At 43.8% G+C, this 26,841-nt stretch overlaps 1 protein-coding gene across 2 annotated transcripts; it reads left to right on the plus strand.

Moving 5' to 3' along the window:
- Positions 1–26,372, plus strand: ubr3 (ubiquitin protein ligase E3 component n-recognin 3). Of its 2 annotated transcripts, XM_052082936.1 has the most exons (40): positions 1–638; positions 1,923–2,062; positions 2,198–2,350; positions 2,500–2,640; positions 2,902–2,942; positions 3,679–3,745; positions 3,814–3,944; positions 4,023–4,251; positions 4,350–4,529; positions 5,287–5,420; positions 5,527–5,613; positions 5,696–5,761; positions 6,357–6,446; positions 6,548–6,676; positions 6,757–6,809; positions 6,888–7,021; positions 7,574–7,659; positions 7,749–7,890; positions 8,358–8,454; positions 10,103–10,244; positions 10,528–10,632; positions 11,165–11,335; positions 11,461–11,493; positions 12,792–13,237; positions 13,979–14,067; positions 15,185–15,334; positions 15,537–15,670; positions 15,882–15,992; positions 16,244–16,444; positions 16,537–16,673; positions 17,741–17,826; positions 19,377–19,482; positions 20,611–20,711; positions 21,917–22,041; positions 23,385–23,489; positions 23,640–23,765; positions 23,926–24,105; positions 24,253–24,462; positions 24,567–24,706; positions 25,150–26,372. In XM_052082936.1, the coding sequence occupies exons 1-40, from the start codon at positions 205–207 to the stop codon at positions 25,265–25,267; spliced, it is 5,550 nt and encodes a 1,849-aa protein (XP_051938896.1). In that variant the 5' UTR covers positions 1–204; the 3' UTR covers positions 25,268–26,372. The 2 variants fall into 2 exon arrangements, with proteins under 2 accessions (XP_051938896.1, XP_051938897.1); XM_052082937.1 differs by lacking the exon at positions 11,461–11,493 and having other exon boundaries at positions 3–638.
- The last annotated feature ends 469 nt before the right edge of the window (positions 26,373–26,841 follow it).

Below are 26,841 nucleotides of genomic sequence, written 5' to 3' on the forward strand. Positions count from 1 at the left end.
ACTCCGTAAAAATATGAGGAAATTAAGTGTAAACTACAACTTTTTTACCTCTTTTAAGCGTATGACCCTTTTAGTCATTCGTCGGTCGCATATCCCTTTTATATAAAAAATACGACAAACGCAAACAACGAAAAGTATCGCGAGAACCCGCGAGAACATGGACGCAAGACAACAAAAATAAATTTGCGGACAACAAGCCAGCGAATGATGGCGGCGTCGCTGTTACGCCGGGACAAGAAAGCTACTGCCGCCCACCTGAAGGCAGACTTAAAGCGGACTGACAACACCGCTGCGGTCCGACAAATTCACGAGCTACTGGATGACGTGCTAAATCCAGAAAAACCAGCCACGGACACTGAAGCGCTTGACTGGTGTAAATGTCTAATTGCAGGGGGCGAAGCATTCGAGGAGTTCTGCAAAACAGTCCGCTCTTTTGACAACGCCACCCTGTGCGGTTTAGTGTGGACAGCAAATTTCGTGGCGTATCGATGCCGGACCTGTGGAATCTCTCCTTGCATGTCACTGTGCGCCGAGTGTTTTAACAACGGAGACCATACGAGTCATGACTTCAACATGTTCCGGAGCCAGGCTGGCGGGGCCTGTGATTGTGGAGACAGTAATGTCATGCGAGAGAGTGGGTAAGCCAAGTTTCCGGCTAGCTAAACTAAACTAAGCTAAGCTAAGCTATGCTAAGCTGTGCCTAGCCAGTGACAGGTGCAGTTTGGAAGAGAGATTCTCGTTAATGTTCAAATGCCGTCACCTATGAACACAACCGTTGTGTCATTTTGTGCAATACGTGATTTCGAATGACGACACACCGGCACGGTGAATTAAAGTTTCGCCTTTTCTGTCATTAATGAGCGACATACTGCAGTTAGCATTGACGGAAAAACGACCAGGACCCATCAATTTAGAGGATCATTCACCAGCTTGAATATGATCATGACTGCACAGTATCTGTAGTTATGTGGTTGTTTGGACATGGTCCGACAGTTGGAGCACTGATAAACCCGTTTTACAAACACCACACGTCAAATTGTGCTAATGAAGATTGAGCCATGGTTGAATGATGTTGCTTCATCGTAAAACGATGATTGCATCACTACTGCATCTGCTGTTCCCGATGACGAAACACTTTAATTCAACAGTTATTAATAGTTAGGATTAAAAGTTAATAGTGTGGTAGTAAAATGTTGTGGTTGGACTGATAAACATTCTGGCTAAATCCAACAGGTTAATCATGTAAATACAATTAGGGGATTGTGGTGTTTCTCCCTGTATGTACATTGCTACTGATTTATGATAAGCAGCTGAAATGTTCTGTATTGTAAGCTGTAAACTACAATAAGCTGCTTTTCTCTGCAATATGTGCGTTTCTTTCAAAATAAACTTAGCAGGGTTCCCGCAGATCCTTACAAAGCTTTCAAAGGCACTAAATCAGTGAACCTAAAAACAAGGTCTTCATTGGCATTAAAATGACTTAAACCAATCTTTCAACATTCTTTAAAAATGCTAACACACATCGAGTATGAATTTAAGATTGAAAATAGTCTAAAAATAGATGACATTCTCAAAAAGATAATTCAATGAATGACTCCAGTGGTGTAACATTGCAAATGACGACAGTGGAACTAACAACACAGTGGTGTGGTTTTAGTCAGACTCAGGATTCTTGAGCACAAATGCCCGTGATTTATTTACATGAGCAACCTCGGACAACCGGGGACATTGAGAGCATTGTGTATTTGTTTTTAAATGTAAATTCATACATTTATGTCCTTGTATTGATCCATTTGAATTGCATTTATGAAACAAACACCTGTTGTATAATCATTCACTGACCAAGAGACCTCTCCAAAAGAGTGGCAAAATTTTTCACTGCTCTCGGATTAATCTGTCTGCTAATTTTTTTTTTCCAACAGGTTTTGCAGACGGCATCGGTTGAGAACAGGAGAGAACATCCCGTCAATTCCCAGAGATCTTCTGTTGATGTCAGAGTTGGTTCTCCCTCGCTTTATCCTGTCGGTCATACAGTATCTGAGGGATGGCTATACAGAACCAGGTGAAAATTAGCTTATCTTATTACATATTAAATGCAAATATAGATAATTTGCGCACAAGCATTATGGTCCCGTTTGCATCCGGCGTCATGTTTAGAGCCGAGAGTTATGACGCGTATATTATCTTCCCACACCAGACAGCTCAACTGAGAGAGACCTACAAAAGGTTCTTCAGCAGCTGGAGCCTCAAATCTCCTTCCTCGAAGAGCTCACCAAAATGGGCGCAGCAATGCGGACTGTCCTGACCAAGATCTTGACCAATCAGCAAACATTCAAGGAGTTGAGCATGGGTAAGTAATTTCTCCTCCAATGACATGGCGGTTTTGCTTTGCTTTTTGGTCGCAGTTGTTCTTATTGGTGTGAGCGCAATGTTATGATCCAAATGACAGTCATATTTTTCTTTTTTTTTTTTTTTTTTTGTATTTTTTTAATTCTTCAGGCCAAGAGGACAATTTGTTTGCTAAGAAGAACTATGAAAAGTACTTGGCAGCATTGAAGAATTCGGGTTTGGTGTCTGTAGACGACAAGCACCAAAGTAGCGGTGATGTCGGTGCCGAGGGAGGAGCTGAGACACTACTGGGTGAGATTTTCTTTTTGTGTATTTTTTGTAGGGGTTTTGATTATCTGATGTTACATTTATTATCACTGTAAAAACCATCTGGTCAGTCAGGGGATTATAAAAGCTCATTTTGAAGATGTTCACTTGTGTTTTGAAATGTGTAGCCAAGGTCAAATGTCATTTCTTTCGTCACTTACTTGGATTTAATGGTTAATGACGTGGTGAATAACTCCTCGAAAAGTCTTCATGTGGTGGCTATGCTCAATCTATTTTCACTTTTAGGATCGGCAGCACCAGGGAGCCCAGATGAGTCGAGCAAAGAGGTTTGTCCAAAGCTTGCAATTAATATTTGTATTTTATTTTAAATGTCTCAATGGAACATCTAAAGCAGGTGTCACCAACATTTTTGAGGGTGAGAGCAACTTCATGTGTACCGATTGTGTGAAGGGCTACCAAATTGATATACGTCTGAAATAACATATTTGTCCAAAATACCTTCAATAATATGAGGATGTGTTATTTTTAATACTTGATGATTTAAATTGTCAGACTTTGATCGTGTTTCGAAATGTCTCACAGTACTGCCAATGTTTGCATTTTTAAATCATAATTTCTACTAGCAAATCACAATGTCCAGGCACTGGCGGGCTACTCAAGTGGTCTTCACGGGCTACCTGGTGCCCGCGGGCACCATGTTGGTGACCACTGATCTAAAGTGAAACACATTTTGTTCATGGATGCCGGTCTGATTTGGACACAAATTTTCCCATAGACAAGAAAATAAATCTTGATGAGGGTCAAACTGTTTCTACAATAAAAAGTTAATAAACTGCACAGGCATTTTTTTTAAATCACCGTGAACAAATGTGAAAAGAATTGTTGATATTAATAAAAGAAACGATACAACAGACAAAAAAAAATTGACTTTAGAGGTTCCACTGTAATTTTTTAAAAAATGTACTCATTCCGAATCACAATTTCAGGATAGGCATTTAGCTTGCCAATTAGATTTGAGCGATTTGAATCCTGAGGTCCTTTTTTTTTTTCCCCCATTTCCAGGAGGACCAAGACGCGGGACAGTCTGTTGGTCAGCGAAAGAGAGTTAAGCTGAGTAGCAGTACAAAAGGTAACGTTTAAGGAAAGTACGTCTTTGTGAACCAGTCTTCTTATCGTACATCTTTCCCCCCCCCCCAGACCTCTCTATTATCGAATGTTTGAAGCATAAATGTTTTTTGGAGGAGCTCCTGTTTTGGACAATCAAATACGAGTTTCCTCAGAAGAAAGTCACCTTCTTGCTGAACATGTTGCCTGATCAAGATTACAAGGTAATTCCTCAGCAAGAAATTACCATCTTGTGGTTTTGCAACAATTAATTTTTTCCCCCCTCCTTCTTAATGGGGAAGATCACTTTCACCAAAACATTTGTCCAGCATTATGCATTCATCATGAAAACCCTGATGAAAAGTCACGAGTCGGACACAATGTCCAACCGTATTGTACATATCAGCGTGCAGTTGTTCAGCAACGAGGAACTGGCTCGTCATGTGACCGAGGAGTGTCAGCTGCTTGACATCATGGTCACCGTCCTCCTTTACATGATGGAGAGTTGCCTTATCAAAAGTGAACTTCAGGGTAAGTGCTCGTCGGGGCTCGATTGTTTCTTATCCGGGGTAAAATAAACGCGGCCTTAACTGATTTGAATCATCCCCCAACCCCCCCTTTTTTTTCAGATGAAGAAAACAGTCGCCATGTTGTGGTGAATTGCAGCGAGGCTCTGTTGAAGAACAACACGTACTGGCCATTAGTTAGCGATTTCATCAATATCTTGTCACACCAAAGTGTCGCCAAAAAGTTCCTCGAAGACCACTCGTTGTTGATGCTGTGGATGAGCTTTGTGTCGTTTTTCCAAGGTAAGTCCTTCGACTGTTGACCGTTGAGGCAGCTGTAGCAATACTTACCCCGCTTGCTCCATGACATTCTTCGGCGAAACATCGTGACTTTGTTTTGCCACTAAAATTTGAGGCAGTGCAACGACAACTTTCATCTACTCGTGCATTTTTTTTTTTTTTTTTTTTTGTGTGTTGCTGACAAATGCCTGCTCTACATTTGAGCCCATTTATCAGTAATGTAGTGCAAATTATTTGGATGACTATTTGTTTTCTTTCTCCCTTCTACTTTCACATCCTAAATGTTGGTTAGGGGGCGCTTTCCTCACAGTCTCGAAAATGTTAGTTTGGAGCCTTGCCATTGTAATCAAAACGCCACCTCTCGTTTTTGAGATTGAAAAATGAATGCAAAATTTTGTCGCTCCACTAAGTGATCACGCCCGCTTGCACAAATGTACCCTTAAAAACAGGCATATTGTTTTGTCGGTGAAACCATGTTGAGCCTCTGTCACTGAATTAGAATTGTGTTTTGATGCCGCTCGCTTGCCATGTGTAGTCACGGCACTAAAAATAACTCGACCCCCTTGCTCAGTGGGTTTGAGTGTCTTCTTGCTTGGGGTTACGCGCGCACAGTCGTGCCGGTAAATTGTATGTACTGTGTCCTATAAATTCCCGAATGTACAGTCATGGCACTGTCTCGTTGCAAAAATGCATGTTAAAATGTGATTTATTTTAATTTTTGGGAACCTTGCCTGAATTTTGCAATTTACCACTGTGACAGGAATGAACCTGAATAAGCGGGAGTTGAATGAACATGTCGAATTTGAGTCTCAGACATACTATGCAGCATTCGCAGCTGAGCTGGAGGCCTGTGCTCAACCAATGTGGGGGCTTTTAACTCACTGCAAAGTCAAAGTAAGTTCTGCCTCGTTTTTTTCCCCCCCCCTCACGCTTGACTCTTAACATTTGAAGCTGTGCAGCCATATAAGGAGTTTCAACATGTCGGATTGTGTGTCTTCAGGAGACTCAGGAGTATACTAAAACCGTAGTGCGCTACTGCTTGGAGACGCTTCAGATCTGGTTTGATGCCATCAGCTTTAACGATGAGGTAAAGTTAGGAGGCGCCGTTCTTGAAACGCAGATAAGCCTTTGCCTCTGCAGGTTTCTCATGGCTTCTGTTCCTCTTCCAGCCTTTGCCAAATCAAGTGACATTTCACTTGCCACTCCACCGCTACTACGCCATGTTCCTCAGTAAGGTAGGCTTTAACTGCTGGGATTTTAGGGAACCTGCATACACTACAGGTCAGTTGTGTATGGTCGTTTCTGCATTAGCAAATGCACATCTCTGCGAATTTTTAAAAATAGGGCATTTTTTTTAAACTTCATTATTTGAGGAAAACCTTGGCTAGTCCCTGTTTTTGATCCCAGGCAAAACCAAATCAAGTATTGGCGCCATCTTGTGGAACCTTGGTGTTATTGAAAGTGAAAGTGAAAGGGCTCCTCTCCCGATGCAGCCGCAGTAGTTGACTTTGCAGATCAAATTTGCTTGTATTTTGGAAGCGTTATTTAGTCTAAATGCCAGAAGTATGCAGGGGAATAGTAACTCTCGTGTTGAATAATTTGACCTGCAGGCAGTCTTTTAAATGTGACATGCTTTCAGGATTGTATGCATGGTGTTCGTGCCTAATGATCTAGTTTCGTCTACCCCTTTGGGGTGGGCCTGAGAGGGGGGGGGGGTACATCAATTACTTCCCAATTTTTGCTATATGCAACAGGGCTCATTACCGATCCCCTGTGACTATTGGAGCGTTCATTATCTAATAAAACACTGTTTATGTGAACAATTCCCAGGCTGTGAAGTGCCAAGGTCTGGATCTGGACAGCCTCCTGCCCGACCAAGAGATGCTGATGAAGATCATGGTGCATCCGTTGCAAATCCAGGTATAGCACGCTTGGCTTCTTCTGAAAGGTTTGACTTTTCGGGCTTCTCTGAGGACGTGATGCTATTTTATAATTGCGCGAATTGAAACGTTTGCTTGTAGGCCTGCCTGTCGGAGATCCACAGCAACATGTGGGTCCGAAATGGCTTGCAGATAAAAGGGCAAGCGATGACCTACGTGCAGTCGCACTTCTGCAACTCCATGATTGACCCTGACATCTATTTGCTCCAGGTGAGGACTAATCATGAGATATATTGCTCCTACATGTTTGGGGGTTATATGTAGAAAATCTCTTCCGCTCTGTTTTGCAGGTTTGCGCGTCGAGGCTTGATCCCGACTATTTTATCTCGAGTGTTTTTGAGAGGTGAGGTCCCATTTATGCACTTTACCGCATCCCTTATATTACATCACTCCGAGATTGTAATTGTCCTCCTTTTGGCAGGTTCAAAGTGGTTGATCTTTTAACCATGGCCTCTCAACACCAGAATGCCGTGTTAGACTCTGAACAGGAAAGACCAATGCTCGAAGGCGCTCTGACCTTCTTAGTCATCCTGACAAGCCTTCGTATTCATTTAGGTAAGTGGTCCAGCGCATGATGTCATCGTGCCGACAACGACACATTCAGGGTAAATGATGACCTTTGCAATGGCTGCTGTGCTGATAAGGGCAAGCACGGCGTTTTGTCGTCCGTCAACAGTTTGTTGTTTTTGTTGAAGCTGCCACTGGGTAGGGCTGATAAGCGCAGCGGTGAACTCATCTCAAGGGGATTCGCTTCTGTGTTTCCGTTCAGATCGACACCTAAGTTCTCCCCATCTGGAATTTCTTCACCGGAACTACTCAGAGGGTTTAATTTAAGAATTTTTTTGACTTTCAATGCCATGGCAAAATCTGGCAGACAAAAAAATGTCAACATTTTAATGAGGGCTAAGGCGTAATAATTGATCAAGTAGAATTGAAAGAAGTGCTAAATTGATCATGAAGAATTTTTATTACAAGTGAAAACAATGTGCATTTTTGGTACAGAGTTGAGCAAGAGACAAAGTCGACTCTGTTTTTTTTTTCTGAATCCGACTCAAAATACGACCATTCAAACCCTCCTCGCGTTCTGCTCTTCACTCTCCCCGCCAGGGATGACGGATGACGAGATCCTTCGGGCTGAGATGGTCTCACAGCTGTGTATGAACGATCGCACTCACAGCTCACTGTTAGACCTTGTATCCTTTCAAGAAATTCGACACGCCACGTGAAAGCTGATCTCCTTTCATCCGTCCAACCGGCATGTTCCTTATGAATATTTCTTCAGATTCCTGAGAATCCAAACCCAAAGAGTGGCATTGTACCGGGCAGCTGTAGTTTTGAGGAGATGCTCTCCGCCGTGGCTGATTTCAAAGCGCCGGTCTTTGAGCCCGGAGGTTCCATGCAGCAGGGCATGTACACGCCCAAAGGTACGATGCACTGTAACGGTGATCCAACGAGTGGGGCAAATTCAGGAAGTTGTGGTGATCCAATGTTGAATGTGTGCCAACCTGGATTAGGTTTCAACGTAAATAAAACATAGACTTTTTAAAATAATCACTGACTAGCTTGTTGCTCTTCACGTACCGTAATTTAAAGTTCCACCAGTAACATCGGTGTGAAGGCCACTTGGGCCTCATCAAAAAATTCTCTCAATTTAGCAATTTTCTCTTAAACGTCTTTTTTTTTCTTTTCCTTTTTCAAAAAAATGCAAAATATGTGCCTTGGCTCGGTACGTTTTGGGGAAAACACTGTACACTTTTATTGGCCCTCATCCGACCACATGGTGGCAGCCCTCCTCCACGTGCACAAGTGGAAGTGGTTCTGAGGGAAATACAATCATGTCACTTTAGGAGCAGCTGTTCCAAAGCACATTTCGTTCCTTTTTCTCAAACAGCGGAAGTGTGGGAGAATGAGTTTGACCCCATCATGGTTGTCCTCAGAACCGTGTATCGACGTGACGTGCAGTCTGCAATGGATCGATATTCAGCGTTGTAAGTTGAACCCTAAAGTCCCTCAAATATATAAATCAGCATGTATTGTATTGTAAATATATGATGTACTTTTTTAAATGTGTATTTAAACTAACAATAGTGCGTTACTTATCCTTAGTGTTCATATTAAGCCTTCTCGAGCGACACCAAAACCAGTCATGCTCAAGTCAGTGTTGCCGGGTCACCTATCTCATCTGTTCATGAAGGGACATGATAAGAAAAGGTCAGCTCTATTGGGTGCTAGAGTTGCTTCCAATTAAATAGCTGTCGGGCGGGGAAAAAATAAAATCAATATTTCAGGTTAAATTGTAATCGAATCGAGGGAATCTCCTTTGTTTGTTTTGCGGACTCCAGACAAATGTGTCAGTTGCCGTGACGAAGAATCTTTGGGGTTCACCTTCCTCGTGATCTTGGAATGAGTGGAAATGCCATTACTACCGAATAGTAACTCAAGCGGTGTAGCGTTTGCTGTGGTAGTGGGGCAAGATAACCTTTGTGGAATGGTTCTTTGGGTATCGATGTAATTGAAAATACAGATGGATCACCGATAGTTAATTGTTTGTCACACCGTCGTCGCCTTTTTGAGGTTTTCAATGGGCCAGGCGGCACTGCCGGGTTGGCTTTGATTCATAGAATTTGAAACTTGTAAAAAAAATAGCGTGAGACCCTGTTTCTCTTTTCAGCAGCGAAAAAGCCATTTTATGATTTTATGTGACACGAGTGACTACTTGAATCAAAAGATATAATGCTGTTCCCGCAGAAAGCACATTCCAGTAACAGGGAGTGCTGCTGCTGCTTGTGCAAAGTTGAGATTTTCCAGCGCGTTTTCGCACACAGCAGAATTGTATTCTTTTCTCAAGCTGTTCTCTCTGAAGGTTTGCTGACTTTGGATTGCTTGTCAACATTTTATTTCAAATTCGCAACTGGCTTGACGTTTTTGATGACTCGTGCAGTCATTTCATAACATGTATTTGTATGCACATATGGAGAAAATTGCTGTCTGGTGGGTGGCGACTCAAGAAAGTAGTCACATTCTCCATTGGGGATGACTTCAATTCACACGTGTCAAAGTTAAGGCCTGGGGGCCAGATCTGGCCCGCCACATCATTTTATGTGGCCCGCGAATGCAAATCAAACATGTCAAGTTCCATGATGCTTGCTAAAGTCTGAACCGAAATTTCAAACGGTCATATGTAATCTACAATAATAGTCATTATTCTTAACTTCAGATTTTAAAACTAGTTATTTATCAGTTTGTTGTGTGCTGCGTGTGTGATATATGGGGAGGTGATTAAACATTTATATGGTTTCCCAAAATTCATAACGGCCCTCCAAGGCAAACTGTAATGACAATGTGGCCCGCGACAAAAATGAGTTTGACACCCCTGCTTTAAATGTTACAGTTGACAAAAATCCCTACCTCCAAGACACTTTCTCAATAAATATTTGACGTTTTTTTCCCCCCAGGTTTATGATACCTGAAAAACTTAACTCATTCACTCCCAAAGACGTTTTTAAACGTCTTTTCAGACTTGGTCCAGAATTGGCTGGTACTGAATGAGTTAAATGCGACGATGGCTGTTTCAGTAACTCCTTGCTTTGTTTTTGTGCTTTTCTCCTTTCCTCTGGGCGATTTATTGTCACCCAGTTTAAAGCAGTCTGGAATTCACACTGGTAATCCCTGGCCTCCATACAAGGAGAGGACGCCCCTGCACCCGTGCTATAAAGGCCTAATCCAACTATTGCACTGCAAGACCCTGCACATTGTGATATTCACTCTCCTTTACAAGGCAAGCCCTTCAGCCACGGTTCTGCACGATACAATGTTGTTTCTCTCATCTGTGCCCAGCTTCCTTTTGACAGTTAGTCCTTCATTGTGGCGTAACTATTATTTGATACTCACGTGTCACAAATCAGGAGAGACGTGATTCAGAAGATGTTAGATATTGAAACATCAGATAGCATTTGTGCAAACCACTGGATCACGATGCACGAAAAATGTTTTATCACACTGTATTGAAACAAGCTCAAGATATAATGTACCTTCTTTGTTCTATCTATTTTTGTTTAAAGATATGGATGGATCATCAGAATATGTCTGAACATGTGCTGTGCATGGTGCTTTACCTCATCGAGCTGGGCTTGGACAACCAGGTTCAAGACAGCAAAGAAGATGAGGTAAGATGTGGGGTGGGAGTCATTAAAAAAATATATATTTGAAAGAAATCTTAATCGGACTGAATGAGATATAAAATGGCTAGATTATTGAATGGCTGAAATTTCTTCACAGTAAAGTCCTAACTCCAAGAATTCATTGCGATGACAATTACATCTCTTAGTAACTGATGCACGACTCCCATTTTGAAATAAGATTAAAACCATGAGTGCATCGTGAAGCTTGAAGCCCCAATCTTCTGACATTAAATGACATGAGCCAACTGTAACTGAATGAAGCCGTCTGATTGTCGTAGAGACCACTCAGCATACCTCAGCATTCAGAGATACAGCTGAAGTAGTTGTATGTCGCTGCTCGCATTGTAATGCAAGACCTAAATTGCCTTTTCACACTTGGCGATCAAATTCCAAGACAGATTTCTTGAGTACTCGCGCATTGGCATCATACAGCACGTGTGCCAAGTCAACGTCATAACCAGTTCCAAAGTATGCGGACCAAATGAGACTCGCTGAGCCTTTCCTCCCATGTATTTAGGAGCCTTGCATCGAGGAGCACTGTCACGACAGTTGGTTCCCCGGCACCAACCTCATCTCTAACCTGCACCATGTCATCAACTTCGTGAGAGTTCGAGTTCCCGAGACGGCGCCCGAAGTGAAGCGCGAGGCTCCGCCCAGCACCAGCTCAGAAGCTTCCTCCTATGGCCAGGTAAAAGACTTAGAGGTTTGGAATCGTCTCTTAAAAAGAGTCTAAAATCTACCGAGGAGGCCAGTTGGGAGCTGCGTCTCATCGTTATTGTTGTTGTTGTTCGCTGTGCTTTCCTCACTTCGCAGAACTCCAGGCGTCTTTCAGCCAATTGGAGAGAGGTAGCCGTTTGTAGCCCTTTGATGATTTGAAGGACTCTTTTGCGCATATGTTTGCCGTGCACATTTCGAAGTCGGGTCTTCCCGCGTGCTGTGGTTTGTGTATGACGCCACGCTTCAGCAGTCCCCTCCCCCCGTCCCCGCCCCTCAACTGCTGAAACTAATTATGTGTGTAATACAGGTTGGAGTAAACGCTTTTTAACTGCATGTCAGCGTGATTGATGTCGCCGTGTCTGGGGATTTTGATGTATGTTTATTTAACAGTGCGCCGCAGGTCAGGTCACTGCTATCCTTCAGATAGGAGGTGCGCTTCGCGATGACTCCCGGGGTAATGGCTTTGTCTGTACCGCTATCAACAAGAACGATGAAGAAATGTGGGCAGAATTTTTAGAAGAGATGTTTAATTTGACTTTGATGTGCATTGTACCTATTTGACTGTGGTAATTAATGAAGCATCCTTCCTATCCATCCAAGTCCTCGGGTTTATTATCAGCGTCAGGCTGAGAGGTGGTGATTTAGCAGCGCACCCAGGTGCAGGCGGAATAAGAAGTGGAGTGTACGCTCTGTGCTGTGAAGCACGTTTTGAACATGATATGGTATCATTTTGTACCTTATGCCATATGTACTTTTTAAAGCAGAACGTTTAATTCAATAACTATTAATTCCATGACAATAAAAGTCAAAGCAACGTCTCCCGACGCTAAACTTCACCGTTGTCCTAGTTCCATTCGGACTAATGTTGTTGCCGACTAATGCAGCACTCAGTGTAGAAATAAGTTAGCACAGCGGTGGTGAGATAGGGGGAGAGAATGTGTCAAAGACGGAATGTCCAAATTCACCACACACATTAGCTAACAAATAGGAGTCAGCTGCTAACCTAACACCACAAAAGTCAACTCTACACTCGTATACATTGACACCCACGTCACTCACCATGCCAGGCCCCACTGTTTTAAGCCACACACACTCAAAGTCACGAAACTAAATGCATGCTAAATACTTTTTGTTGGTGCGGCCTTTTTGTCCATGCGACTTATTATCGCAGGAAATGTCACCGAATACATGTTACGGCCGCACGTTTGATGGCAGCTCCTCTCATGTGGTTGAGAGGAAAGAAATTTCATCTGTGCTGCATGTTGCACATTTGACAATAAAGTTGACTTGAACAATCAGGTGCGCGAGTACAACCTAATAAAATTTTAAGCACTCCAAGTTTAAGAAAATGAGTGTTCAAGTTGAAGACTTCACAATTTCGATTCATGAAGAAAAAAAATGATAATAATAATTCTTTGTCATCTCAGAACCTACGTGAAGCCCAGGTGTTCAGCCTTGTAGCGGAGCGCCGAAGGAAGTTCCAAGAGATAATCAACCGCAGCAGTTCGGAGGCCAGCATGGTCGTCAGGCCCAAGAGTTCGTCGACGCGCTGGGTGCCGCCCGGTACGCCCCCGCAGCTGGTGACGGAGATCCTGGAGATAAGAGAGAGCATGCTGTCCCTCCTGGTCAAGCTGCACCAGAAGCTGTCATCCAAGCAGAACTCTCTGTCGGAATCCTGGTTGGATAGCATGGACATGAGCCGTCATGCTCACGGAGATGGCATTACAGCCATCGAGCGAATCCTCACCAAGGCGGCCACGCGCAGCTGCCAAATCAAGCGTAGCATCCGAGACATTTGTGGAAAGGTGCATCCTCCCGTGCCGCCAAAAAAGAACAGTCCGACAGACAAGAAAGCCATGGATAAAGAAGAAAGGTAACATTCTTTTTCGCACCAATTGCCGTTTGTCGAACGCGGCGCTTTATCTGGCTTCACGTTGCTCTCCCCAAAGAGGAGTATTTGAGACTATAATTGAGGACTTAAATCATCATTGCGAAGGAAAAAAGGAAATTCATGTTCATTCGTAATCTGCCACTTTCACTTGATGCATTTTGAAAGTGAAAATGTTTCATACGTAATCCCCAATGCTGCCAAACTATCCTATTTTGTTTTTCTCCAGTCATGATTAAGATTTAGTAGGTTTGCTCTCCATTGAAGTTTTTTTTTTTGTTTTTTTCCCCTGCCCACGACAGCCATCGGTTTGCAGCGCATTAATCCCAAAGTGAAATGAGGAGCCACTCATGAAGCCATCAGTGAACGAGCTTAAAGTGATTGAGCCGTCAGTGTTTTTTACGTCCCCCAAATTAGTGATTTAATTTAAAGTCAGCTTGTGAGTCGACAGCCTTGGATCTGAATCAATCGCAACGCAATGTTATTAATGGAGCACTTTTAAAACGACCGCAGCCGCACCCGTGGCGCCGTACTATATATCATAAAATGTATTATTATTATATTATGTATCTGTTTGTCAATTTTCCCCCAACTTTTGAAATGCAAAGTGTCATTTTTAATGCTTGAGGGACAACTGTGTGCTTGTGAAATTCTTTCAATCCTTGATTTGCGTATTGGAGCTGCATGTGAGACAAATGATATTTCCTTTCCTACTCTTTCCTTCAGGCGCCAGAGGGCTCGAGAGAGGCAACAGAAGCTGCTTGCTGAATTTGCCTCCAGACAGAAGAGTTTCATGGAAACGGCTATGGATGTTGGTAAGGAGAATTCCTGCTCGTGTTGATTTATTTATCTTTTTCCTCTTCTCTTTTTGCGATGCACGAGACCATAATAAAGCACTCGATACATGATTACAGTAGGATGGCAACACTGGGAACCGCATGAGGTATTCTAACGCAAGTTGATGTGAGGTGAGCTTGTGGCGACCACTGGCCTGTGAGAACAAATCGAGATGTGAGTTATCGAGTCGGGGGGCACAGGGGATGTTTGTGCTAATAGTGGACCGGACTCCCAGGGCCCCTCTGACACAGAATGTTTAGTGAATGACGAATGACTGCTCTGGCCAGACGGTGATCATTGTGACCTCTGTGTACACACTTTCCGCTGAGCTGTGGCTTTGTTCGAAGCCCGCTGTGCTGCATTTGCGTCCTTCCGACAACGTCGCATCGAAAAATTGGACGAGATACACCGGTAGTTAATACAAAATCCAAGTGGGCGTCATTTTTGCATAGCCGGGAAGCAATTAGTCTTTTTTTGAACCACAAAGGCTGTCTTCCCCTTCATGTTTGCTGTTCAAGTGTAGTTTTCAATCATGATTTGAAATGTAATCTGCCATCTTTTATTCAAGACTCCTTTCATTCAGACAGATGATGCCAAGATTCAGTTGCTATACAAGAGACACCACAAAACAGAACCAGTTATGTTGAGTCATTCGATTTACTCCACAAACACTTTGAACGAGCTCCGGCGAGAGACGTTTTCAATCAATTGCTTGAAACGACACTTGTACACTCCGGAGGTACGCCGCCTTGATGCTGAAAAATGAAATTCGTGTTGCCCTGTCATTTCACCTTCAGTGTGTGAGCACAAGCCCCGAGGCAAAAGCTGCCATCGTGACCTTTTGTTAAGTTCTATTTTCCCTACAAGTCATAAATCAACGCAAGGTGACATTTATGCTCAATACTCACTCGTCAACGCAGTTCTTCACATTTAAACTCATTTAAATTATCGAATGTCCAGTCAGGTAAAACGTGTGTAATTAAGTAATCAATGGGATCAGTGGGACGCTCACCGAAAAGGCAAGATTAAGTACGCATCATCTTTTCACTGTAACTCAAGCCGGTCAAATGTGCCTTTTCTGTTCATTTGTACCAGAATCGCCAGAAACGGAAGCAGCCATGGACCTGGGGACGTCTGAGATGATGGAGTCAGAAGTTCTTTATGACTGTGTGATCTGCGGGCAGAGTGGACCCTCCACAGAGGACAGACCCGCTGGCTTAGTTGTTCTCCTGCAGGCCTCGTCGGGTACTGCAGCATATTTTCAAATTAGTTTGGATCCACGTCATCCCAAAACGATCTCATTTGTTTATTTGTCAATCGAATTCATCGTAGAGGTGAAGTATTCAGGTTGAGAGGTTTGAATATGCAGCAAACCTTTTTAATTGTCGAAATGCTAATCAATAAGTGAGCCCTCGGAAAATGTTTTTTTTTTTTTTTTCCCCCCCAGTGCTTGGACATCGCTGCAAGAGCGGCGAGGCAAAGAATCTCCCAACCAGCGATGAAGAGCACATTTACTCTGCTGACACGTGTGCTGTGGCTCATGACGTGCGACTCACCCTCTTACAGCGGTTCTTCAAGGATGTGGGTGACTCGGAAAAACGGCATTAGCTTTAGTCATGGTGTTTAAAAAAAATTGGATTTATTTTTGTTGGAAAAAAAAAGAAAGAAAAATTAGAGCATGCATTAGTTCCTCCAATCCACATGAAAATCACGATGCTGGACTGCGGTACGTAGGGTTGATGAGATCTATATTGAACGTGATCTTTTTTGTTTTTCCTTTTCAATGCCGCAGAGCTCCTGCCTGCAGTCGGTGTCAATAGGTTGGGACGGGGGCGTCTACGTGCAGACCTGCGGGCACACTTTGCATATAGATTGCCACAAGTTGTATATGGAGTCTCTGAGGGTAAAGTGAAAATGCTTGTCCTCATAACGTGACGTTGAGGTGGATTTGCTCGAGCTTTTGATTGACGCAAAGACAATCGATGATTGTCGATTTGCATTTATCATCATTAATCAAGTGATCCACCATCCATGAGCTAGCGAGGCCAATGTGTTTTAACGAACGCTTGGCCCGCTTATTGAGTCCTTGTATTGTCATTGGACTTTTGAGTGATCAGCTCACACTTAATTATTCTTTTTTTTCCCTTTTTTAAGAACGACCAGGTCCTACAGGGATTCTCCGTTGACAAGGGTGAATTTACTTGCCCGCTATGTCGGCAGTTTGCTAACAGCGTCCTTCCCTGTCGACCCGGGCGAGGCTCAGAGACCGGTGCATGGCACTCTCCCGCAAACAAGAAGATCAGTGTGCTTATAAAGGAAGTGGAAGCTCTTCAGGACAACCTCGGCCTTTTCCCAGTAAGTCACGTGTGGCGTTTGACCCCTCAGCAGCTTAATTGTGTTGCCTTCGGTAGAGAATGAAAGGGGGGGGGTTATTTGTATTTTTTCAGACGGAGTCCAACTTGAGTAAAGAAATGGAGTCGGTCATCAAAGACATTAAAAACACCACCCAGAAAAAGTACATGGATTATGGCAAGAACCCTGGCTCCCCCGACAACGATTTCCTCTTCATGTACTCCTTGGCGAGGTAAGAGTCACTCTGGACCGACACTGAATGGACATAATTATTTGGACAGCTGGCCGTGGCATCCAGAGGAAGTGAGGGTCTTTGGGGGGGCATCTTGTCAATAATATTTCACATTTTATCATTGAAAATATTTTGCCCACTCATCCAGAAGAATTCAAGGACCTCAACATAAAGCACAGCTTCAAACAAAACATCCATTCATTATAAAGATACCAATCAGTTGGAATAACCCGATCAGAGATCGATTGGGTAACTGCCCCAAATTGGGATGAAAGTCTTTTTGTTGACCTTGAAAATTCTGCTCGGTCACGCTCGTATTTCCAAAAACGTCCCCGCTTCCCGGTGTGCCACCACCGAGACATTTTGCTCACCGACTGCCGCGGTTCCCTCATCCGCCCCCTCGCCTCGAATACAGAAATGGTATGGGTGCCCCGTTGGCTCCCTGAGGTTCAATGAGCAGCGCAAATTGCCTGAGGAGAGGAAAATTCCTCTGTCACAGGGTTGCTCTTATCAGCAAAAGCCAGATGGAGCTTTGTTGTGGCTGCATTATCTATCTGAAATTGCTTCCCCCCCCCCCGCTCTCAGGAAAACTCAAGAATTGGCCCCCACTTTGCAAGCCATAGAAATGGCTTATGGGAGACCGTGCACCGATCTTTTTTTATTTTTGTTGCACCTATCAATGTTCAGCATCAGTGTAGTCTTAAAGGTTGCGTTTAGTGGTCAGAATTAAGCCCCATTGGCCGTTTTTATGCAGGTCAACAATGTCTGATTCGGTGTCACAGACGTACAGTGAAAATGCTCACGAGTTGCTTTTTAATGCAGTTATCAGATGAAAAATAGATTGCTGTTAAAAAGTCATTTTCCCTTTTTCATACACTAAAATACTGTGTGGAAAATGTAAAATGCAGCTTGGGGCTAAAAAAGCAAAGCGTCCAGACTTTGCATCTCTTTCTTGGAGCACATGAGGGGCGGAGGGTGGTGGTGGTGGGGAAGGGGGAGGAGCTGACGTGACTCAATACATAAATCAATGTATTCAATACATGCTATTTCTAAACGTGCCTCCGCAGGACCAACCTGGAATTAGAACTCGTGCACCGGGGAGGCAACTTGTGCTGTGGTGGTGCCAGTGCCGCCGCCAAGCGCTCATGTCTCAGTAAGCCTTTACTCACACTCTCTTATGAGACTTCTGACCGGAATGTTTTGCATGGCCGAATTTTACATGTCCTGCTTCCGGAAAATGTACATCCATAAATGATCAGCCTCATCATTTTACAGTCAGTCGTTAAATGCAAAATTCTATGACCGAACATTTTACTCCCCCATAACAAATTGTCTGATCGTGACCTCCAACTCATCCGTCTGTGTCATTCCTGTGCCACAAACGTCCAAAAGGAAACAAAAGATCCATTAACAATGGTAGTCAAGGAGAGATGCTCATCCTCGCTGATGGCCCGAGGTGTCACGGTTGACAAAAGGGCGTATGTCGGACAAACGTGGCTGTCCCTGTGCAAACATACGTACTCATGACTTAAATCTCCCAAGTACAATCCGTTGTGATTGTACGCGCAGATAACTGTGTGGATGTTGCAGATGAAAGGCTGCTGCGTGCAGTATTTTTAGTTTGGAAATTAACCTGTCAAAGTTGAGGCTTCTGCAGACAAATGGCCTGTCATCCCTGAGTGGCTGCGAGGAGGCTCACAATCGAGCTGTCTGAGCTACATTAACCGAGCAGCCATGCTCACAAATTCACTCCGTTGCTATGCATTAAGCGTCGGCTCTTCGCGATGGAACTGATTTGCTGCGAAACGGCCGGTATGCTCCAACGGTGCCTTGTAACCTCCTACGTAGAAATTGCAGATCATCCTTTAAGGGTTGCACAAACGTAACATCAGTTACTCCTGATATCACATCAAGCGGTGTCATGTGTGAATGGGAGCCTGAGCTTTTGATGCTACATCGTCAAAGGTCTTGTTCACTTTATAAATGTATATTTTTTATTTTTCTTGTTTTAGTTAACTCATTATATCACTCCTCACTTGATGTGATGTTCTTCTGTTTGTTATTTTTTTTAAATCTGAAGAATGATGAGTCATTTTCGTTTTTGTGTAACAAAACACAATAGTCGTCCTCCTATTTTGAGTATCAATGTACCAGTAATTCTTTAAATGAGGTGAGATAAAAATAACTTTCTCTAGTTGTGCCTAAATACTCCTGTGGGGGGCAGTGTTGCTCCAAGTATTGGTGCTTGACACAAAAGGGTGACTGTGGCGCACTTTCTGCAGTCAGGTCGCATACATTCCTTGAAAGACATGTAAAAAAAAAAAGATTAGCATTGCTCGGTGGTTTTCTGTTTGCGCTGCCCTTCGGCAATTGGTTGTGCACCTGCTGATTTTTTAAAACTCCAACAAATGGAATTGTTTTCAAACTGAATTGAACTATTTTTTAAAAATTGGAAGTTCAATTTACCTGCTTCACAAAATGAAAAATTAGGCTCCCTGCTATTGTAAATGTTTTTTCTTCATCTTACATTAGCACCAGTGAACAGTCGTTCCCAAATGAGTGTTTCAGCTAACGAGCCAAGATCGCCACACATTCATCTGGTTTAGTTCCTCATCTGAACAGACACTTACGAGTCCATATAGGAACTTATTTGGATGTTCTTGTTGTTGTTGTAAAATAACGCTGTTTCTTTTTCTACTTCAGATCAGCTGTTTCATGTGTTGGCCATGCACATGCGTCTATACAGCATTGATTCAGCCTACAACCCCTGGACAAAGCTGACTCAACTTACACAAAGCAGAGAAACAGAGTGGGCAATGTTCTTTTCTCGGAAGCTCTAACAACTTCCCCCCCCCCCCAAAAAAAAAATCATCCTTCTTGCAACCCTCCATCATTGCTCCCTGACATCATCAAGCAATCAAAAGACCTTTCTTAAAACGCCAGCACTCCCGCCCCCAACAGATTTTCTGTCACACAAAAGAGGAGCTAAATCCAGAAAATGGACCACGTACGGTTTCCATAGCTACCGATAATTGCTACATCTGGCAAATTACCAGGCACTCCACAGAGAGCGAAGCAACCCCGTCCGTCTAATTCACTGTACCGGGAACAACTGCTCCCGCCCGTTCACCCACCAGCACAGCACTTCAAGCCTCAATTGTCCACCTTGCTCTTCTAATGCATTAAGCCAAATACACAAGACTGTCCGGCTATTTTTTCCTGTCTTTAGTCACAGGTGCGCCACCGTGCATTATCATGTTCTCGGAAGATGTCGCCGCACTAAACTGGAAGGAGAACTGCTCCTCCCTACCGGTGCTTTTACACTTCTGCTAAAATTGCTCAAAAGGCATGCTCGTATTCTCACGGGAGCCGTTTGCCGTTTAAAAATACTTTCTCGAGGTTTCGGAAGTGAGCTGTGTCATTGACAACCTAAGGCAGTCGAGATGAACAAGTCTCACTAAATAGGACAGAGAGAGAGAGAGAGATTTTACATCGATGTGTTTCAGAACCTCTTTTTTTTTCAGTAGGAAGGAATGAATTGAGGGGAAAAAAACAGAACACCTACTGTGCACTGTGGTCATAGCAGGGTTGAGAGCTCCATCCATAAAGGCTTTCCGTCAATGCACTGTGGAATTAACCGCTGAGTGCTTTGGTAATGGAAGGTATTACACCTTAAGTGCGGGCACCCCTCACCCCCCCTTGGAGCCCCCCGAGGCCTCTCAAGAGTGCAGAGTTTAATTGTCAACAGAAAAGAAGACCGTTAATTGCAAATGGCACAGAACAAAACTGTACAAAGGGGGTGCATTAGGCAAGCGCTTTGATTTTGGGCAAGAAAAAAAAAAATCAAATGTATATCAGTGTTCTCACATCTCTGAAGCTGATAAACAAAAATACAACCTAACACGTGATCAATGAAAAGATCTCGTTTGTTTTGCAGTGGCTTTGATGAAGAAAGACCCGAAGTACCGATGCTCTTTCGAGATGTCCCATCTCTGTTGATTATCTTTGTGCTCACCATGCCGCAGCCTCTGCGAAAAGGTACAGTTTCTGCCTCATCAGATTGTAGCTGTAGCCATGCGTGACGCCATTTTATATACTTATTTCATGTTCTTTTCAGGCGGTTTGAATCTCTGTAAAGTCTGAAGCAGAATCATGACTTGTTTTCCCACGGCAACAAATGATTTGTTTCGTCGTTAAGTACTTGCTGGGGCACCTCATGCCGGTGCCCCAGCTCAGTCCAATGAGATTTAAATATGCGGTGACCCCCCCCCCCCACCCCCCGCTATTTGCGTGGGATCGGGACAGAGCCCTGCGGCAAACGGCAAAAAATCCATAAGCTATTGATACCCACTCAAAAGTTTGTATTTCCTGTAGATGCCAACAGATGGCAGCAACGCAATTTGTTTTATTAAACGGCCTTCAAAAAAGGACGAAAGGAAGCTCCTGCCCTCAGTTTCTGAGCACCAAAATGCCACCAGAAGGTGCCACAGATAAATTTTATATCAGATAATGGTTTGGCCTGAGCACAAAAAAACAGCTTATCGGTGAGTGTTTCAACAAGTCATGAAGAGGAAAAAAAATCAATTAATTCAGAACTATGTAAGATGCAATAAAAAAAGTGATGCTAATTGTCATTGTTATTCATGTAATTGAACGCAAAATATTATTGTGTCACCAGTGCCTGCAAATGCCCCCTCTTTAACTGACCATATTTTTGCAACAGACACCAGGGGGCGCCTCGCATTTTGTCACCCTGAAAAGCCGCTAATGCCTAAAACATGAGTGCAGCATTCGGTCCTACGTGTCTGATTCGGCAGCTCCTTGGCGTGTCCTTCTTCCCGAGTTTGTCGCAGTATCTCCTCCATCGACCACCTAAAGGGCCCGCTGTCAAGCCGCAGTCATGTTTAATGACTCATTTCATTACCGCCTCAATTTGATTGGCCGCTTTCAAGGACAAGCTCGGGGCGGGGCGGGGGTTGTGGGGAGAGCTCTTGGTACATCGAAATTGTAAGACGCATTTGAAAGTTCCAACTATTCAACTCATCTGCTGATTTCGCGACAAGCGCACAATGTGATAGATGGACCCCACAATGAGCAAACCAGCAAAATAACGGGCTCACAAACCGTTCTTGTATTCATGATACACACCTGTTGCGTCGTTATTTGTCGAGGGTTCAACCGCAGTGTTGTTGTGCCGTTTGTCGCCATTGCTCATGTTCATTGTCCACCTCTTCGCCCTGTAGAGCACTTTACCTGTGTGGTGAAGATGCTGTACAACCTGCAGTTCATCCAGGCCCTGGCGGCGCTCTCCACCAAGCTGAGGCCAGAAGAAAGGCAGGCCTGGAGCTCATCTGGGGCAATCAAAAAGGTAAAAGGGGCAGTCGTATACGGTGCGAGCATGAAGCCAAAGATCTTTTTTTTTTGTCCTTTTTGTCTTCCCCGTGCAGTCTGAGGCGCTTCATTTCGATCCTTGTAAAATCTTTGTTTATGACTTGCTATTGAGACGAACGAAGCCCCTTTCCCCATTTCATTTATGGGGTTTCCACAGCAGACGGTATCGATCTTCATTATCTTGAATCGTGTGACTGCTGGGGGAGAGTGTTGCATTAATTGGCTATTTGTCTTCACCCAATTAAATCTGAATTAGCGAGTGGCTGGCTTGAATGTCAAAAGACAAATAGACGAACCTCTCCCGCCCCGCGCGTTTCTTTCCATCTTTAATGACCGATGAGAATCCAGCTCCGAAACGATCGTGGATAGTCGCGTGCCTCTTGTTTGGATTTCGAAATCATGTCAGTGATGCGGTTTTGAGACGGCTCCGCCTCTGGTGGGTGGATTGTATAACGTGTTGACAAAAGACAACAAATGTGCGATAAGACGGCTGTTTTATATTCTTCTGCCTTCCGCGTGATGAATGCTCTGCAAGTGCTTCCTTTCTGCAAGACGCCCGCCCGGCGATGTGATTTTTATTTCAAAACCCACATTCAATATGGTCTCGGGGAATTATTGACGTCTGTATTATCTGTGGGCGGCCCGGTAGTCCAGTGGTTAGCACGTCGGCTTCACAGTGCAGAGGTACCGGGTTCGATTCCAGCTCCGGCCTCCCTGTGTGGAGTTTGCATGTTCTCCCCGGGCCTGTGTGGGTTTTCTCCGGGTGCTCCGGTTTCCTCCCACATCCCAAAAACATGCGTGGCAGGCTGATTGAACACTCTAAATTGTCCATAGGTGTGAGTGTGAGTGCGAATGGTTGTTCGTTTGTGTGTGCCCTGCGATTGGCTGGCAACCGATTCAGGGTGTCCCCCGCCTACTGACCGAAGACAGCTGGGATAGGCTCCAGCACCCACGCGGCCCTAATGAGGATCAAGCGGCTCGGAAGATGAATGAATGAATGAACGAATGTATTATCTGTTGATGGTACATTCTTATAACCACCTACTGACTTCATGGTTGCTTTCTTGACATTTCATTGGGTACTGCAAATAATTATTTTGATTGATATAATGTTCCCAAGACTTTTGTCTTTATTTTCATTCAGTCAATCCACAGTAAGTGTAAATGGTGTCAAACACGCATTTTGCTTGCGATTCCTCCTTTATTGTACATTGGATTAAGACGACTGATTATTCCTTGCAAGCAGGAGAAACTGTGCGTTGATAAGATGAGACTTGATGGATGTTTTTGTTTACATTTTTTTTTTAAATTTTATTTTAGGCCCGTGCAAATGCAGAAACGTCTTTTGAAGTGCTGCTCGGTCACGTTATCAGTGAGTTGTCCAAGTGCAACAATCTCTATGCCGTCGTCGTGGAAGATATCATGGTGAGTTACGAAACACTTGCCTTATATAGCCACCTTGTTTTTCCTCTTGCGGTTTACACAAAGAGCCCGCTCGAGAATATGAATCATGCGATTATCACCAAGCCGTTGGGTTGGTCATTGATCGACCGTTGCCGTCCGTCCCCTCGCCAGCTGAGCTCCAGCGTGTGGTCCCCGCAGTCTGTCGAGTTCAGCCTCCAGCAGTACTGCCTGCCCTTCCTTCGACTCGCCTGCCTTCTGCAGCATCATCTCTATGGCGACGACCTCACCGGCTGCGAGGTGCGTCGTCGTCAGTGCCGCACTGACGACTTTTTTTTTTAAATCTCAATTTTAGTGTTATAATGACTCATTAATTGTGTGTCCAAGACTTTATAAAACCAATTTATTTCTTTAATCTCTGACGTTCTTCCATTTTTCTGTATCCCGTTCTCATTGTCAGGAGCAGGAAGAGTTCTCGTCCCTGGCCGCGTGCTTGGGGCTGGCACCGGCACCCTCTGTGGCTTCGAATCCTGTGAACAGTGCCTCGTGTCTGGAATGGGCGGTCAGCGCCTTCGACTTGGTCACGCACTGGTGTGCTGAGGTCAAAGGGCTCTCTCAAGTGCAGGCCGAGCAGTCGCTGGTAAGCCATCTTGGACATCTTTCATCAGTCTTGCTTATCTCAACTCTAAAACTAAAGGATCAGATCCAATAAGACAAAAAGCTCTGTGGCAAAATGTGGAGCCACCTAAATATTGTCTCTCCTCCCTCTCATTTGTCTTGTGTAAAGACTTTGCTCGTTCAGGATCCTCAGTGGGCACCGCCCCGCCTCCTCCAACTGCCTGACAACTACAATATCATCTTCCAGTACTACCACAGGAAGGCCTGCGCTGTTTGTAAAAAGGTGCCAAAGGACCCTGCGCTCTGCCTCGTCTGTGGCGCCTTTGTCTGTCTCAAAGGGGTCTGCTGCAAGCAGCAGGGTATCTGTGAATGTGTTTTGGTAAGTTATTCTTTTACCGTGACCTTAAAAAAAAAAAAAAAAAAAAGCATCGCAGCCTCATCGTCGTCACACGCGGTGTTCACGCGATGCGTCTCGTTGCGTAGCACTCCCAACACTGTGGCGCTGCTACTGGCATCTTTCTACTGATTAACGCATCAGTCATCATCATCATCCGCGGACATCGCTTCTGCCTCTGGGGTTCTGTTTACCTTGATGCCCACGGGGAGGAGGATCGCGATTTACGGTACCGCACACACACACACACACACACACACACACACACACTCTTTGATTGTCGTCGCGCTACGTTAGACAATCAAAGAGACGAATACAAAATAAGAGCACTGAACTCACCAGTCAACGCAACTTCAGCTCCTGATGACGCTCACTAGGCCACGCCCCTTTATATGAGCTGCACCCCTTGTTCATGATGGAACCTTGCTAAAAACAAAATGTCATTGGTTTGTTGTTGTTTTTTTGGAGGGGGGGGTGTCCAATCAATTAAAACACGACAAGCGATCAACTTACCTGAAGTGAACGCCGATGTCGGTGCTGTCAGCGCCTCAAACAAGGGAAATTTACATAGTGTAAATCAAGGTCCTCCTGTCTTTTTTTTCTTCTTCGTTTTAATTTCACTGCGACTCCATCGCTCACTCTTGTCTTCCCTCCCTTTTTTTTTTTTCCCAGCCGTGGAAAACCTCTCTTCTTGTGTGAAGAGCGCTATCGAGTGTTGGAGCAACAGTGGGTTTCACACACCTTTGACCACATCAATAAGCGTTGGGGGCCTCATTATAACGGACTCTAAAAAAGAAAAAAAAATCCACTTTAAAACTGCAGCCCGGCAAAGAGAAGACGACTATTTGCAATTGGTCTTTGTTTTTTGTTTTTGTTTTTTTTGCCAGAGTGTCTGCCTCGTTTGACAAAAACTTCCACTCAAAGTATTGGTGCCATGACCTCGGTTGGTGTGACGTTTGGTGTACAATCGGGAGCCCGAAGGATTAACGTGTGTGCGTTTTCATTATGTTATCATGTACTTATCAACCGGGGGTGGGGAAAGCAACATTTGGACACATTAAATGAAAATACGAGAAGAGCACAACTTTTCCCAGAGATGTACGTTTTATGGCGTAGGCTGTAGAAGGATTTGATATTTATTTGGCTATATATATAGATACATGTGGAATGTCTAGCGCTGATTATCCCTGCAATAATGCACCATTTATGATGATGTTCAAGCATATCCCTTTTAATCATGGTTCTGGTTTTGGGTTTCAAATTCCTGATGAGTGCAAAAGCATTATTACTACATGATATCAACACACTATGGCGTTTTGTTTTGTTTTTTTTGCAAAAGAGCAAAAAGGCTCTTTTTATGGGTCTAGTTGCAATCCATCCTCAGGAATTTTTTTTTTTGGAATGAGTTTTAGATATTTAAATAAATGCTGCTGCTCGTTGATCAAGTCATTTTAACTTTGTGAAGGTTGTGCATCGAGCTTTCGCTTAGAACGCTCGGAACGTCGGCTCAGACTCACTTTGTCAAAGGACGCGCGCGGTCACGTTATTCCACTTACTCAAAGTTCATCACGTCCTGCCTGAGCTCAGTTTTTTTTTTTTTAACCTGTGGAGAATAAGCTCACGTGCGCCAACAAAATAATCTTAACGCTTTATTTATTTTATTTGCCTCTCGATATTGTAATTGCTCTTTAATATGATGGGGTTTTTTTTTTGTGGTCCTCTTCCCAAGTATTTTCAAACAAACGCAAGAAATAAAATCACATGACAACAAATGACCAGATTTATGATACATACATATATATTTTGGTCTCAACAGTTAACTTGCATTAAAATAAAGGCATTATTCAGCCCTCCACAGAGGTCAACCCGTGAAAGACGATTAAGGTCTACCCCCCGCCCCCCAAAGAAAAGAAAAATGAATTGTCTGAATCTTAGAGCAATCAAGAGAACTTTCCCAGTTCGTTCCATTCCAACTCAATGGAAATGAAGTTGCTTTTCAAGAAATTTTCAAGCTCGATCTGAAAAGCTTTCTTAAGGCCGACGACTGTCAAGGTGGTGACGACAGTTCCGTGACGGTGACGACTATCCTAAACTCATTTGTCATTTGGCTGTGATTTGTAGTTGCATTCCAATGTTACATTTGGACTTTTTTTTTTTTCTTCAAATAACCGCTTTACACTGTGCATGACATTTTTTGAGCCGCTATTCTTTTAAGTGTCTTTGCTAATTCACTCTTTTCAATTGACTTATTTTCTGGAAAGCGGAGTTAAGTTCATCCAGTTGTGCCTGTGCGATGTTTTGATCAGAGTGAAGATAAAGTCAGCGCCGGTATCACTGGGCTGCTGTTTTCAACTTTTTTTTTTT

Source organism: Hippocampus zosterae, chromosome 12 (assembly GCF_025434085.1).
Source record: "Hippocampus zosterae strain Florida chromosome 12, ASM2543408v3, whole genome shotgun sequence".
NCBI lineage: Eukaryota > Metazoa > Chordata > Actinopteri > Syngnathiformes > Syngnathidae > Hippocampus > Hippocampus zosterae.

Coding starts and splice junctions, on each gene's coding strand:
- ubr3 (XM_052082936.1), top strand. CDS start 205: ATGATGGCGGCGTCGCTGTTACGCCGGGACAAGAAAGCTACTGCCGCC. Junction 2,351..2,499: donor ATTCAAGGAGTTGAGCATGG/GTAAGTAATTTC, acceptor TTAATTCTTCAG/GCCAAGAGGACAATTTGTTT. Junction 4,530..5,286: donor CTTTGTGTCGTTTTTCCAAG/GTAAGTCCTTCG, acceptor CCACTGTGACAG/GAATGAACCTGAATAAGCGG.